At 58.5% G+C, this 14,302-nt stretch overlaps 4 protein-coding genes across 4 annotated transcripts; 2 read left to right on the top strand and 2 right to left on the bottom strand.

Moving 5' to 3' along the window:
* Nucleotides 1–195: 195 nt before the first annotated feature.
* B0T15DRAFT_567011 (kinase-like domain-containing protein) lies at nucleotides 196–1,210 on the bottom strand (the record flags this gene model as incomplete). Its single annotated transcript, XM_062870712.1, has 2 exons — nucleotides 710–1,210; nucleotides 196–666 (listed from the first exon to the last, which is right to left on the bottom strand). The coding sequence occupies exons 1-2, from the start codon at nucleotides 956–958 to the stop codon at nucleotides 196–198; spliced, it is 720 nt and encodes a 239-aa protein (XP_062723362.1). The 5' UTR covers nucleotides 959–1,210.
* Nucleotides 1,211–2,828: 1,618 nt separating this feature from the next.
* Nucleotides 2,829–4,225, top strand: B0T15DRAFT_530613 (uncharacterized protein). Its single transcript, XM_062869181.1, has 3 exons — nucleotides 2,829–3,071; nucleotides 3,152–3,220; nucleotides 3,295–4,225. Exon 3 carries the CDS (start codon nucleotides 3,304–3,306, stop codon nucleotides 3,943–3,945), a length of 642 nt encoding a protein of 213 aa, XP_062723361.1. The 5' UTR covers nucleotides 2,829–3,071; nucleotides 3,152–3,220; nucleotides 3,295–3,303; the 3' UTR covers nucleotides 3,946–4,225.
* Nucleotides 4,226–4,880: 655 nt separating this feature from the next.
* On the bottom strand, nucleotides 4,881–9,502 carry B0T15DRAFT_395120 (histidine phosphatase superfamily-domain-containing protein; the record flags this gene model as incomplete). Its single annotated transcript, XM_062864765.1, has 5 exons — nucleotides 4,881–5,124; nucleotides 5,194–5,630; nucleotides 5,690–8,579; nucleotides 8,626–8,647; nucleotides 8,698–9,502. The coding sequence occupies 5 exons, from the start codon at nucleotides 9,500–9,502 to the stop codon at nucleotides 4,881–4,883; spliced, it is 4,398 nt and encodes a 1,465-aa protein (XP_062723360.1).
* A 1,196-nt stretch (nucleotides 9,503–10,698) lies between these two features.
* B0T15DRAFT_433228 (Utp21 specific WD40 associated putative domain-containing protein) lies at nucleotides 10,699–14,269 on the top strand. The gene is made up of 3 exons (XM_062865769.1): nucleotides 10,699–10,987; nucleotides 11,048–13,739; nucleotides 13,819–14,269. The coding sequence occupies exons 1-3, from the start codon at nucleotides 10,877–10,879 to the stop codon at nucleotides 14,157–14,159; spliced, it is 3,144 nt and encodes a 1,047-aa protein (XP_062723359.1). The 5' UTR covers nucleotides 10,699–10,876; the 3' UTR covers nucleotides 14,160–14,269.
* The last annotated feature ends 33 nt before the right edge of the window (nucleotides 14,270–14,302 follow it).

The following is a 14,302-nucleotide window of genomic DNA, read 5'->3' as shown; positions in this document are numbered from 1 at the left end:
TGTTCAGGGACATTTGTGATGCCTCGGGGATCTAGGCGGAGGACTTCGCACATGAAAGTTTTCGGTCTACCTAGAGGGGTCTAAAAGTAGTAGCTTTGAAGATAGGAAACTCTGATATTCTATGATCTATCCCTAAATTCTAATACGGTAGGTATCCTAGCAACTTCGGAGCTGAACACCGCCAACTGCGCCATATCATATGCGCGCTCCTCCTCGGCGGAGAAGCTCTACAATGATATCACGAGCCTCGGGATCTCCTACCTCCGCCACATTAACCGTCTCTCCATTCCGTTGCCTCTCCTTGAGACCCAGGTCGTCGCAAACCATATCCTCGTGCGGGGTCCTGCCCGTATACAACTGCCAGATGCTCAGGCCAAGGCCGTACAGGTCATCCTCGATGATTGGCGGTGGCAGGCCGTATCCAAGCCGTTCACCTCTCCGAAGCCTGTTCGGTGACTCGAAGTGCCAGTGGACTTGCCCTCCCAGACACTCATCCTCGTCGAGATACCGCCCCTCGGCGAAATCACAGAGTCGTAGCTTACCGCAGCTGTCAAGAAGCATGTTTTCGAGCTTGATATCTTCGTGGACGATTCGCTTCGCATGCAATTGCTGGACGGTGCGGATCATTTGATCCATGATATCCCGGCGTTGCGGTAGTGACAAAGTCTGGGATCGGAGCGGCAAGATCCATCAGGAAGCCAAGGAAGACGACATCGCCGGCTCCGACGGTCGACTTGCCTAGCACCCGCCCACGGACCGGGATGGCGCAATCGCCGCCGCGCGCCTTTTGAAGTTGGTATTCGTGAGGAAGCCCTCGGAACTTGTAGACCGTGGACGGCTGCCCCTTGACTCTGAAGAGCGTGCTATTTGCGGAGACAACGAGCTCGGGCATTTCTACCTCGAGCTTGGTGGTGTCGATGTCGGGTGGAACTGGCGGCCATGGTTCGTTGTGGGACATTATGTCTACTTATGCTGCCAAAATTGAGGCTTTGTTGACCGTGATGCAGCCGCTGCGGTGATTTGTGGCGATTAAGAGATTTTACTCACGGCAGCCGCTGCGGAAGTGAGGGTTGGGATGCCGAGTATAAAAACGCCCAAGTCACCGTACGTGTGTGGGATATGCATTTCAGGTTGCTTTGTGTTTGTTGGCGCAACATCAATCAGTTGCCTTGAGTGGTTGACGGGCTCTAATTTTAGGGCATGCATGATGCGCTCGGGGGGCACTGCCCACTGCGTTCGAACAAAAGCTTTGTTTGGAGGGATATCACTATTTCCACGGTCTCCCCTGATATTAGTACTGCCAGTGAGGTCCTTATGCCTCAACACTGGCTGCCACGCAACAACGCCGACTTGGCCGCACCCGCCATAGTCGGGAGACTCGAGGAACTTGATGAAGTCGATCTGTCTACCTAAGGTAGGTAGCTGGATGCCATGGTGTCGAAGCCACAAAGGAGCGTTGCAAACCCCTACAGCTTACAGCTTTTAACTCGAGCATTGTATAGCGGCAGACCTCACAGTACTGTCCTTTACTATGTCACCTCTGAATTGATAATGTTCTTTGATATCGACGCCTGGATGAGGAACCGATGCGGTACAAGCGACGAGCGCAAGTTACTACCGCCCGGGATGAAATCCAAGGAGTCCCCCACGTTGATGATGACGGCGCATCCCGTGCAGAACCGACACAGGGTCTGCTCCCTGCTCTCCAAGGTCGAGATAGATAAGCCTGTTCTTTGGCTGAATGCCTGTCGAAGCGCTGCGACTTCATTCGCGTTGTCCTTGGAGCGGTCCGCTGTAAGATGCCACGGTGCAAATGCTTGCTGTCCGAGGTTCGCCCCATGGTGATAGTATAGTGCGACCAAAACAGTGCCTGCTGTAGTGAGCGAACACAAATTAGATGCGTTTCACCTACCTTATGCGGGATGAGAAAGGTTGGCAAGCACATGGTACAATACCTGGTGGTCTAGGTTATGGATACTACTAGTAGTACCTTACTAGTAGGTACCAGTATTAATACCGTAGCTTGCGGTTTTACCTAAGTGCGTACCTACTACTGGTACCTGACCGTGCATGACAATGTCACTCACTCACCATTCATTCCCTTACACCCGTACGGTGACCGAGTCACCGAGACAACAACTACGAGGCAAGGTCAACACCACCGCTGGAGCCTAGAGATTCATTCTAGTCCTAGACCGGGTGTTTCGTGCCATGTCGTCGGCCTCTATCATCAGTCAATTCTCCGCCCCGCGCCCGACCCGGTCATACTGGCAGAGCGAGCAGCCGAACGTGCTCGAGAACCATCAGAGCATTGAGGATCACCCGGCGTATTGCGACATACCCATCATCGGAGGCGGTTAACACGGGTGTGGCAGCAGCGTATCATCTGCTGAAGAAGTCGGCGCCGGCCGGCCAGGACAAGCCCGAGGTCCCTTCTTCTCGAAGCGAGGGAAGCATGCTCCGGCGCTACCAGCCGTAACGGAGGCCAACTACGGCCCGACATCACCAGCACGCCGGTGCATCTGTCGGAGCGATACGGCCCTCAGGCAGCAGCCGCCGTGGCTCGGTTTGAGCTGGACCATCCGGGGGGGGGGGGGGGGGGGGGCCGTACGCGGCAGTAACAACCAATTCTCTTTGAATCTGCTTTCTTCTATCCTGGCTGGGCCCGATGACGCAGGGCTGGGGTTGTTGGAGGAATTCGAACCCGATCCCTGGCCTCCGTTGTTGGCCTCAGGCTTAGTCAGTGTGGCACACAACCTACCTTGGAAATAGGAGTGTCCACGGGATCTCTTGGGTCAGAGGTGCTGCAACAATATCTAAAACGGGCTGGATTACTCACTGTATAACGTGAATCATATATGGAGATACGTAACCAGAAGTTTGAACTTCGATCTTGCTATACTATACGAGATGATGATTCATCACCCTGCCCGCAACCGATTTCGATGACGATAAGACTTCTCGTCCGAACTTTGCCATCCACTCAGGTAATCGGCCTATCTGGTAGCGAGGTCTGAGCGTCTACTGTACGGTATCTCATTTTTGCCACTGATCTTTCGGATCTTTGTGCTGTACGTATTTATAGCAGTTCGGGAACCCATCGTTAGGTTCCAGTGTTCCTTCCGTTGACACAACACACCTCCTGTGATAGGTACACCATACCTCACGCATCACGCCAGTCTCTCAGCCTACACTAGGATACTAGTATTCAACGGTCAAGGTATTTTCCCCACCAATACGCTCATATCTTTCAATACCATCTCGTAGTGCAGACATTGATCATTCCATTTCAAGTTCTCCATCATGTCGACCTTAGAAGAGCGACACATTACCCATCCCGCTCAGCTACAGGAGCCGGACGTGGCCAGACAGCCGCCCGACTTGAATAACTCAGGCTGCATGCCGCTTCGTCGTCGCTTTGTCGCACTCCGGCTCACCCTTGTTGCCCAACAGCTGTCCGGCTTCAATCTGGCGGATGCCCCCGGCTCACAAACGGCAACGACAACACAGTATGGACCGCCCCTCCGCCTCGCCCTGCTTCAGCCGCTGGCAGATCCGGCCATGTTCGCCGCATGCCGCCGCATGTCGGACAAAATCCTCGACATCTCGGCCCTAGACCGGGCGTGGCGCCGCGCAACGAGCCGGGCGCCACCCCCGTTGCGGATAACCTTCGACTTGCGTCTCCCAGAGCCGCTGGTCGACGGCCATCCGTTCCGCTGGGCTCATCGTGGATGGTCGGGTGGAAAAGAACCTTATTCTATAATGGAGAGTGAGGTGAAGCGCCTGGTCCTATCCATCGCCATTGTGGTGCGGGCGCGGGTGAAGAAGGGAGAGTTGCGTCTTGCACTCATCTATGATGGTGACGAAGAGGTGGCGGATTGCACGGCCTCTCCCGGTGCTATGAAGACGTTGAGCTCGCTGCTCGAAGGCATCGCAAACTTCTAAGGCACAGAGACCGTGAGACCCGGTTTCAGTGGAGGTTGGAAGTCAACGAGGAATTGGTGGTGTTGATGACGGTTCGGTGATGGCTAAAGAACCGGGTTATGTGGGCTGCGGAAGGGCTAATTAATAAGGGCCGCGGCGAGGTAGTATCATTAGGAGTACTGGGTGGTAACTTGGTATAGCTACTTGGTTAATGTTGGTTAATTAAGGATACATCTTTCAGGGACCTAGCTAGGTGTACGTGCGTAAGGTACGGATAGCTTGAATGAAAAATACGTTGGACAGTACCACAAATTCGTACAGAAACCCTTGTGTTGCAGTATGCAGGGTGCAGAGAAAGGGGTCTGTGTTAAGGTATGTAGAAGAGAAGAGTCCTGATGTGCCCAGCTAAGTCAGGGACTCGGAACTGGCTTAGATGTGGGAGGGCTCGAAAGGCCGTACTGAACCTTCGGCCCTTCCTGCGCCCGCCCCTCCAGACTCCAGTCTATCACTCATACTGACTGTGTATTATTTCCTCTACCGTGAGCCGCCTACTCTATCGTGCAAGCATACCATGACCCTGTCCTATCCTCTATCCGCGCCACCTCACAAACAGCAAGCCCTTGACTTTTCCGTTCCTTCGAACCGGCCGGCCTCGAACCACGGCACTGCATCAACGATCCCCATCCTGTCTAATGCCCCCGGGTGACCTGGCATCACAGAACGCCCACCCATACGTACAGCACCTATCTACCACAAAGAACAAAAAGAAAATAGCCACAAGGATGGTACCCGTTGCAGATTATCTGCTGTTGAGACAGCCCCCGACCACACCGAAGGCTCGGTCCCATAAAACACCGGCGACACTCGACCTTCCTCGGGACAGTCGCCAAACCGACAGAACCTCAAATCCGGTCGGGTACCTTCTGACATCTTCCGAAGGAAGAGAGTCGTCTGTTTCAGACGCCTTCCGCACCTTCTCCCTCCGCCTTGGGCGTCTGCAGTGTACTCTCCTCCGTCGAAGTGTCCGCAGTGGTCGCTGCGGTGGCGACCGGGTCGGCTGCTTCAGGTTCTCCAAGTTTCTCTCCTTCCTGGTCGGACGTCTTCATCTCGAGCCCTTCACCCTCGCTCTGCTGCTGCTTCTCTTGAAAAGAGAAGGCATCCGAGAGATTGACTGCCAGGAACGTCTTGGGCAATTTCACCCTGTCGTCGTCGCATGAGCACTTCCGCTCATCCAAAAATAAACGGTGGTATAAAGAATGCAGAACTTACTGATGGAACTTGGCTCGCAGCGTCTCAATCACCACCTTCCAATCCGCATGGGCCGTCAAGCTGCGACGGGGCGCGCACCCGATGCAATGCCTGCTGTCGAGCTGCACGTCGAGCGGGTCAAAGACGTGGCAGCCCGGGCTGATGGTGATCTTGATGCTATAGTTGAACACGGGGCTCCCCTCGGCGTCGAGGGGCGGGTTGGCCGGCATCTCGTACAGCTCGAACGAGATTTGCGAGAGGTAGTCGAGCTCGGGGATCGTTGCCCGCTTGATCTTGGTCTCGAGGCCGCCCTCGAGGATGCAGTTGAGCAGCGTGTAGATGTGCGATTCCTTGGTGAAGTAGATGAAGCACTTGGCCTCATCCGACGCCTGCATGTCCTCGAGGTCCTGCACGATCTCCTTGAGCAGGGGCAGCGAAGTCAGGAGGCCGATTTCGAGCTGTGACACGAGTACTAGTAAGTAACTGTTTCCCGCGCTGGCTGCAACGGCCTGCTCACCTTTTCGCTGTCGGAGATGCCATATTCCTGCGGACAGATGAAGTCGAACAGCACCTTGGCGAGCTGATACAGTTCGCGCAGCGGCTCGAACCGCGCGTCCGTCTTCGCCTTGGTCTGACTGTTGCCCTTGTATAGGTGGAAGTACTTCTCAGGCGGCTCCGCCCCGCCGCCATTCCGCGGCCCATTGAGGAACGACCGGCGTCGGAAGATACGCTTGACCGTCTTGTGGCCCGAGTTCTCTATCCTCTCGCCCAGGCTGCTTCCAGAGGCATGCTTCTCCTCCGCCCTGGGCCCGTTACCCTCCTCTCCGTCCTTGGCCGGTGGCGACGTCTTGCCCTCCTTCCCGTTCCCGTTCAGCGACATTCCGTACTCGTCCTCGAGCATGCTTTTTGGCGGCGTGAACACCCACTCGAGAAACTGCCGGTTATGTAGGGCGTCGAACTTCATCGTGTCGTACAGCTCCGAGATCTTGCTAGGATCCACTTTCTCGCCGTCACAAAACTCCGCAAAGAGCTTCTCCCACCGCTCCCGGAACAGCTCCGAGTCCTCGCCGCAGCACCACCGGGCCTGGATACTGCTGATCGCGTTGATTTGCGACAGCGACGACCCGGCCGAAGCGAGCGAAGACAGGGATACGCCCGATGATCCTCCCTCGGCCAGCCCCTTCTCATGGAGGTTCGGATCACTAGCCGCGCCGGGCGGGTTTACCACGCCGCTGTACAGCTTGGCGTAGTTGTGGTGCATGACCTTGCGGTGGAAGTTCATCAGCTGGACCACGCGCGTCTGCACCTCGGACGGCTCGGGCATGTTGTCGGGCCAGGCGAACTGCGGCGGGCGCTCGTTGCCCTTGCGCAGCAAGCCCTTCAGCTTCTTCTTGACCTTGTCCATCTCATCCTTCGCCGCGTTCGAATCGTCCAGCAGGTCCTTGCGGATCGTGATGAAATCCTCGGGCACGTCCTTCTTCTTAAGAAAGCTCGCCGCCCAGATCTGGGCGCTCGTCACGACGCGGCGCTCGCTGCTGCTGAAGACGTGCACCTCGTCGAGTACCTCGCGGTTCATCAGGCCCAGGTCGCTGCGCATGTTCTCGCCCAGCTCCTGCGCCTGGTAGCGGGCCGAATGAGTCGGCTCGCCGCCCCACTTGACAATGAGCTGCAGCTTGTCGAGCACCAGCCTCTCCTCGGCGGCCGTGAACTTGGACATGGTGACGCCCGAGAGCGAGTCGTGTCGCCGAGGAGGCTTCTTGCGAGGGGTCTGCTCGCCGTCCTTCTTATCGGCGTCCTCGTCCGTCTGGACCGGCTCTTCCTCCTTGGCAGGGGTGTCCTTCTGCGCCTCAGCCGTCTTGGGCTCGGGCTTCTTCCGGAACATGGGCTTGATCTGCACCTTTGTGCCGGCCCAGCTGCCCTTTTTGATCAAGACGTTGCGCAGGGCCTTGAGCTTCGCGCGGTCTTCGATGCCGGCCTTCATGGCTAGATCGACTGCATCAATGACGCTCGCCAGGGCTGGCTCGCCGATCAGCAGGACCTCTTCTTGGTGGCCCCTGAGCAGCTCAATGAAGGGCTCGGTGTGGAACGTGAACTTGTACTTCTGCTTGGGTGTGCGGTCCGCGTGGCGAATGACCGACACCACGCCCTTTAGCTTCCAGCTAGGCTTGGGAGGCGGTGGCGGAGGCGGTTCCTGTTCGTCCTGAGCCGCGGTCTCGGGCCGGATGGAAGGCGCAGCGGACGTCGTGAGCGACGGCGCAGTAGATGGCGTGCTATCCTGCACAGCAGCGGGAAAGTGGCTCCCAAGTGGACTGGCGGGTATGCTCCCGTGCTTGGAGTCCGACTTGACGTTCGGGACCGGTTCGACCAGCGACTCGCGAGCTGATCGGCTGTAGTCGATGCTTGGTCGGCCCTGCGAGATGTGCTCCCTCTCCTTGTTGGCCTGGCTCGCGCGAACCGACATGGGATCCACGTCGGAAATCACAGGAGACGGCATGGGAGGTGTTCGGCCATCCCGGCGTAGCTTCTCCTTCATGAACATCTCCTTGAGAATGTTGGCGCAGTGGTCGTAATAATCATCGTTGTCCTTCACAAAACTCCAGCCGTTGACATCGATAACGTAGCTCTTGCCACCGGCGCGCAGGAAGTCAAACCCGCAGACCCGCTGGCCGAAAGCGGTGCTAATCTTGCTGGCGATCTCCTTCTCCTCGCTGCTCAGAGCCGTCACGTAGCGCACCTCCTTGCCGTGTGTATTGCGGCGGACAACGCCGTCCACAACGGGCGACTTCCTCGTCTCGGCGTGGCAGTAGGCCGGGCCAACCGTGTACGCCTTGACATCTTCAGCATTGTCCACCTGCATAAAGCGTTCATAGATGAAGCTGTCGTTGGGCTGTGTGATGGCTCGCGGCACTGTCAGGTCCTCCACAAACTCACTGCTCTTGTTGCCGATCTTGCGGAAGAGCTTGCGGGCACCGCCGCCGGTCGACGAGGGGAAGTAGATGATGATATTGTGGTCCTCGCCGCTGGTCGGCTTCTCGACGAAGGGCTTCTTGATCAGCGTGCCGTCGACGGACAGGATGTCGCCGCCGTCCAGCAGCTCCACCTTGCGAGGGGGCGCCGCCTTGGCCTTCTCTGACTCGGAGTCGAACGGCTCGAACGTGATGCCGCTGACCTCTCGGATGTGCTTGCAGATGTCGGGCGTGAGCAGTCTCGGGCCGCCATCGCGGTTCACTTCGATGCGCTGGGGCGTGGGGACACCGATGCGGTCGAGTAGGCGTAGGCAGAGGCGGCGATCCCAGAGTATCTTTTGCATAGGCACGTCGTTGACACAAAACGGCTTGCGAGCCTTGACGTAGGCAATGGCTTTCTCCAGGGGGAAACCATCGGAATAGAAGGAAATGAGATAGTCACTGCGCTGTTAGTACAGGCAGACTCTGCGACGAGGCGCTCACTTACCATATCGGCCAATTCTCGATTCCTATGCCTGTTAGTCCGCTGCTGGAAGCAAATACGGCCAAATCTACTCACCCTCGTCCAGAATAACCTTGTCCCCAAAGACACAGACGTCGAACTCGCGGTTCTGTATCAGCCGGTTCAGGATGTTTCTGCTCGGCTTGCTCCTCGCCTTCACGTCCAGCGCACACACGCCAATGACACCCCAGGGCGCCGGCTTCTGCTCCTCCTTTTCCGGCCGGTGCAGCCCGGCCCGGTCGCCGCTCGGGCTGTTGTGGCTGCTAGCCCCCGTGCTCCCGCTGAACCTGCGCTTAGCCCGGCTCCTAGACCTAGTGGGCTGCGGGCGCGGCGCGGGGGTTGCGCTATTCTGGGGCTGCTGCTGCTGTCCCTGCTGTAGCTTCTTGACCGCCTCGCCATGTTGCTGCGCGTGGGCATCGTGAGGCGCGGGCTGCTGTGAGCCCGGTGGCTCCTGGCTACTTGGGACGGCTGTTGCATGGGACGTCCCCGAATCGGACTGCGCGGCGACAAGAGCCTTGGATCCCCCACTGGGATCCATGACGAAGCTTCCGCTAACCGACGCCGCCGAGCTCGGGACACCTCGGACAGACGCCAGGCTATACAACGAGCTGATGCTCATGCGGTTGCCGACGGGGGCCTCGGAGATTGACATCGACGAGCGAGCGGTCTCGAGGGCAGACTCGGGAAGCCCGCGGTACTGGGTTGTTTCGGCACTTGTGGAATCGGTTGCTTCGCTCGCGAAGTCGCGGGTTGTGTATGGCGTGGATGTGGTCCGGTCCGGAGACGATTTCGGGCAATCACCGTCTCCGCCTATAGCGCTAGGACGACTCAATTCCTCCGGATTCAGATCTGGCGGGGCCATGGGGACATCCGCCCCTTCCATGCGAGCCTCTATGTCGCCAGGTGCGATCTGCTTGTCCATCTGGGATGAGAGCACAGATGATGAAAGATTCCGCAAGTGGGAAGAGTGGGCATCGGCTCGCTGTGGCCCGTCTATCGCTCGTGCTGCTGAGGAAGGCGCTGTGGGCTTTTCAGCAGTCTCCTGCAGGGGAGACAGCGTCGACGTGGCATCACCGTGGTTCGTATCGGCCAAGTTCAGGCCAGTGTTTGGCTCCATACTGCTGGCAAGTTACAACACCCTACGTGCAGGCGTCGGTTAGGTCCGGAACTCGCTGTAGAAACCAGCGCACGCGGCTGGTCTTTGTCGGTACCCAACGATCTGACGTTGGATCAGGGCCTCACAGTGTGCAGGTTTGTGAAGGAAGGGTCCAGGCAATGCATCAGTGGCAACAAGGAACCGTGCAAATTTACAAAAGACGGAGAGTGACCCGGCGGAGTCCAGAACCCGGAACCGGATCTGGCTCTTCTTCCCAAATTCTCCACGTGGGAAAAAAAGGGGAATGATAAGCAACTAGCCGCCGCCCGGCTCAATGGGCAGCCAAGGACTCAACCTAGCGGTGGAAGTCATGGACACAGATAGGACTTCTGAATGGCAGAGAGAGGCAAAATTGTATGCCCTCGGGCTAGGTTAAGGGGTCGATACGCAAGATGGCGGGACCAATGGGCCAACCCCAATCGTCAAAGAATGGTGGTTAGTGTAGGCACTTGCAGGGATGTACTTGTCGTGGGGCGGAGGGGCACAAGCACCTTGATGACGCCAGAACCTGCAGGCGCATTCCGGCAGGCAGGCTTTTGGCACGGGCCACACCTATCCATCATCAACCCTACAAGTTCGACACTCAAACACCGGCAGTACCCAAAGCGAATTGAACAAGACACCGGGGGCTGAGATTGAGACGTGTCTGCCTCGACCAGACCTTTGAATTGGGATCCCTGCCTCCAGCCAGACAGCGGCACAGCATCAGCGGTGCGTGTTGTACAACAGAAAGTGGTCGCGTGACATGCAGCTACTTTGGGCAAAACTGAGATGTCGTGCTCCCATAGGCCAGTCAAGTCTTTTTATCAGATTCCGCAGGCGGTGAAGAAGCATGGTGGCTGATTGCATCCATCTCGCCTGGGGTGCCGAGCCGGTGATCGGATGCGGGTTGTGGAAGTCGGGTCGGTGACTCGGCTCGGTGGGTGGTGGGGCCCAGCAAGGCGTGGCTGAATTTTTTGGGTGGGGCGCCCTTCTCGGACAAGGCTGCCGAAAACTTCGCTCCGGACCACGAGGAACGGCACAGCACCGAGAACGGACAGCAGCGGCCATTACCTGTGGTTGTCAGTTGCCCCAGACACAATGCCTCACCTGGAGCTAGACCGACCGTCGACGAAGCGCCAGAAGCTCGATGCGGTCGTCAAGACGCCCTCACCGGCCAAGCGAGGCTCGGCCATCTTTGCCGCGTTCCGAGTCAGTTCATCCGCGTCAACGATAGCACTTGCAGTTTGGGGGTTTGCGCTGACTGTTTAGACCATTGGCTTAGTGTCGCCGACCGGCGTTCCCTTTGCTTCGATCCCACTCGGCAAGACCACCTTCCAGATCACCACCTCGGTCGGCCGCGCCCTGCAGACGTACGACCTCAAGCGTGGCCTCAACCTCGTCTTTGTGACCCGGCCCCAGACGCCCGCTGATATCACCGCCACCTATGCCTGGAAGGAGAGGGTCTTTGCTGCCTGGGGCGACCCGCGCAATGGCGAGCCGCAGGGGCTGTGGGCGTTCCAGCGCGGCAAGAAAGCGGCCGAGCTGCAGCTGCCCGCCGACTTGGATCAGCCTATCAAGCAGATCTTGGTATTCGGGTCCTGGATCGTTGCATGCGCCCTGACAAGGATCGAGGTGTGGAAGTCGACGAGCTTGGAGCACTACACGACCATCTTCACGACGGCCGCCAAGAAGGGCGACAATGAGATCACCGGGGGCGTCTGCAACATGCCTACATTCCTCAACAAGATCTTTGTCGGGCGTAGAGACGGCTGGGTCGAGATTTGGAACATCAGTACAGGCAAGCTGATTTACACCATCTTGCCGCCGAGTCCGGACTGCGGCGCCGTCACCTGCCTCCAGCCCACAACGGCCCTGTCCCTGCTGGCCATCGCCTACTCAGAAGGGCCCTTAGTCATCCAGAACGTGCTCACCGACAGGCCGATCCTCTGCTTGAACGCCGGGACCGAGGACGACCCCGTCACGTGCATCTCGTTCCGGAGCGACGGCCAAGGAGCGGGCCAGGATGGCAGGAAGGATGGTGTTATGGCCACGGCGACGAGGGTCAGCGGAGATATCACATTCTGGGACCTCAACAAGAGCGGGAGGATCATGGGTGTTCTGCGGGGGGCGCACAATCCCCCGTCTCACAACAGAGAGGTCCGTGGCGGCGTCAGCAAGGTGGAATTCCTGCCGGGGCAGCCCGTGATCGTCTCGAGCGGGCTCGACAACTCGCTCAAGTCGTGGATCTTCGACGAGTCGCCCTTCTCGCCCGTGCCGCGCATCCTGCACATGCGCAGCGGCCATGCAGCACCAGTGCGCTGCCTGCAATTCTTGCCTTCGGACTTCGACGGCGCCGAGGGCGGCAACAAGTGGCTGCTTAGCGGCGGCCGCGACAGGAGCCTGTGGGGGTGGAGTTTGCGCCGCGACGGCCAGAGCACTGAGCTCAGCCAGGGCGCCATCCGTAAGAAAGCCAGGAAGATGGGTATCCTGGCGGGCGGCTCCTTATCACACGGCCCGACCACCGCGTTGGAGGATCTGAAAGCGCCAGAGATCACCTGCATTGCGTCTTCCCTAAACCGCGATGGCGGTATGGGCGCGATGCCGGGGAAGCAGGCGATCTGGGACAAGGGGAACGACAAGAGTAAGCCGACCAGCGCCGAGCTGAGCGGCATGACCGGCTGGGAAAGCGTTGTCACGGCACACAAGGACGATCCCTGGGCACGCACCTGGTTCTGGGGCAGGAAGCGGGCGGGTCGGTGGGCGTTCAAGACAGGCGACGGGGAAAACGTGTCGACCGTGGCCATCAGTCCCTGCGGCAGTTTTGCGCTTGTCGGCTCCGTTGCGGGCAGCATTGACGTGTTCAACCTTCAATCCGGGCGCCACCGCCAACGATTCCCCTCGCGGCTGACGCCAGCACAGCTCAGACAGGTGAAGATGCAGCAGCTTAGGGCGTTGGACGAGGTCAACAAGCTGCAGACGCGGTCCAGGACTACGTTCGCACCAGGCACGGGACGGCACACAAAGGCGGTGACGGGCATCGTAGTCGACTCGCTCAACAGGACCGTCATCTCGTGCTCACTCGACGGCACGATCAAGTTCTGGGACTTTGTTACCGGCAACCTGGTCGACCAGATCGACTGGGCGCCCATGACTCAGATCACGGCCTGCCGCTACCACCCGGCCAACGACCTCATCGCGTTCGCCTGCGATGACCACTCCATCCGGGTAGTTGACATCGAGACCAAACAGACCATCCGTGAGTTCTGGGGCTGCCGTGGCGACATCACCGATTTCTGTTTCTCCAACGACGGCAGGTGGATCGTTGCCGCTTCGCAAGACTCCGTCATCCGCGTGTGGGATCTGCCGACGAGCCACCTGATCGATGCCTTCCGGCTGGAGAAGCCATGCACGGCGCTCGCCTTCTCGGCCACAGGCGAGTACCTCGCTGGTGCCGTCGAGGGCGATTTGGGCGTCCAAATATGGACGAACCGCACCCTGTTCAAGCACGTCCCGACAAGACAAATCTCCGACAAGGAGATAGGACAGATCTCGGCGCCCACAGCATCAGGCGAGGGCGGCCAGGGTCTGATCGAAGACGCCTTTGAAGCAGACACCGAGGAGCAGGCAGAAGACGACGGCGTGACAGCGCCGGTGATCGACCAGCTCAGCGCCGACATGATGACGCTCAGCCTGGTGCCCAAGAGCCGCTGGCAGACGCTATTGCACATCGATCTGATCAAGGCGCGGAACAAGCCCAAGGAACCGCCCAAGGCACCAGAGAAGGCGCCCTTCTTCCTCCCGTTTGTTGGAGGGCCAAATCCGCTGGTCCCTATCGAGTCAGCGTCCAAGGACAAGAAGGAAACCGAGATGGGCGGCGCTTCGAGGATAACACAGCTCGACCGAACACGGGACCAGCAGGCCCTCACATCCAGGTTACTCTCGTGCGGCGCATCCGGAGACTGTAAGTCGCCCCTTTCTCAGATCTCCTGCCCACTTTTACCCCTTTGCACCGCGTACTAACACATCTCATCTAATTACAGACACCGATTTCCTGGAGTATTTCAAGTCCCTCCCGCCCGCGGCCGCCGACCTGGAGATGCGCTCCCTCTCCATGGGCGACGGCGACGACGCCTCCAACGAGCTGCTTCACTTCATCCGCGCTCTGACCAGCAGGCTCGTCCAGAAACGCGATTACGAGCTGATCCAGGCGTGGATGGTGGTCTTCTTACGGCTGCACTTTGACCTGGTCATGGCGAACGAGTCGCTGCTTGAGGCGCTCGGCGAGTGGAAGGAGCATCAGGCAAGGGAGAGGGATCGGTTGGATGATTTGGTTGGGTATTGTGGCGGTGTTGTTGGCTTCTTGAGGAGTCCGAGGACATGAGGAAAGCGTAGGCCACTTTAATGAGATGAAGGCGCGGAAGACGCCTAAGCACAAAGTATATTGCGCCGCGAGTTATGCAGGTATCTACTATGCAACGAAAAGCACATAGCTGCCCGATGCCAAAGCTCATATATCCCGATGCG

The sequence above is a fragment of the Chaetomium strumarium genome, assembly GCF_033439665.1.
Source record: "Chaetomium strumarium strain CBS 333.67 chromosome Unknown B0T15scaffold_3, whole genome shotgun sequence".
NCBI classification, from domain to species: Eukaryota; Fungi; Ascomycota; class Sordariomycetes; order Sordariales; family Chaetomiaceae; genus Chaetomium; species Chaetomium strumarium.
This window is presented reverse-complemented; position numbering and strand designations above follow the sequence as displayed.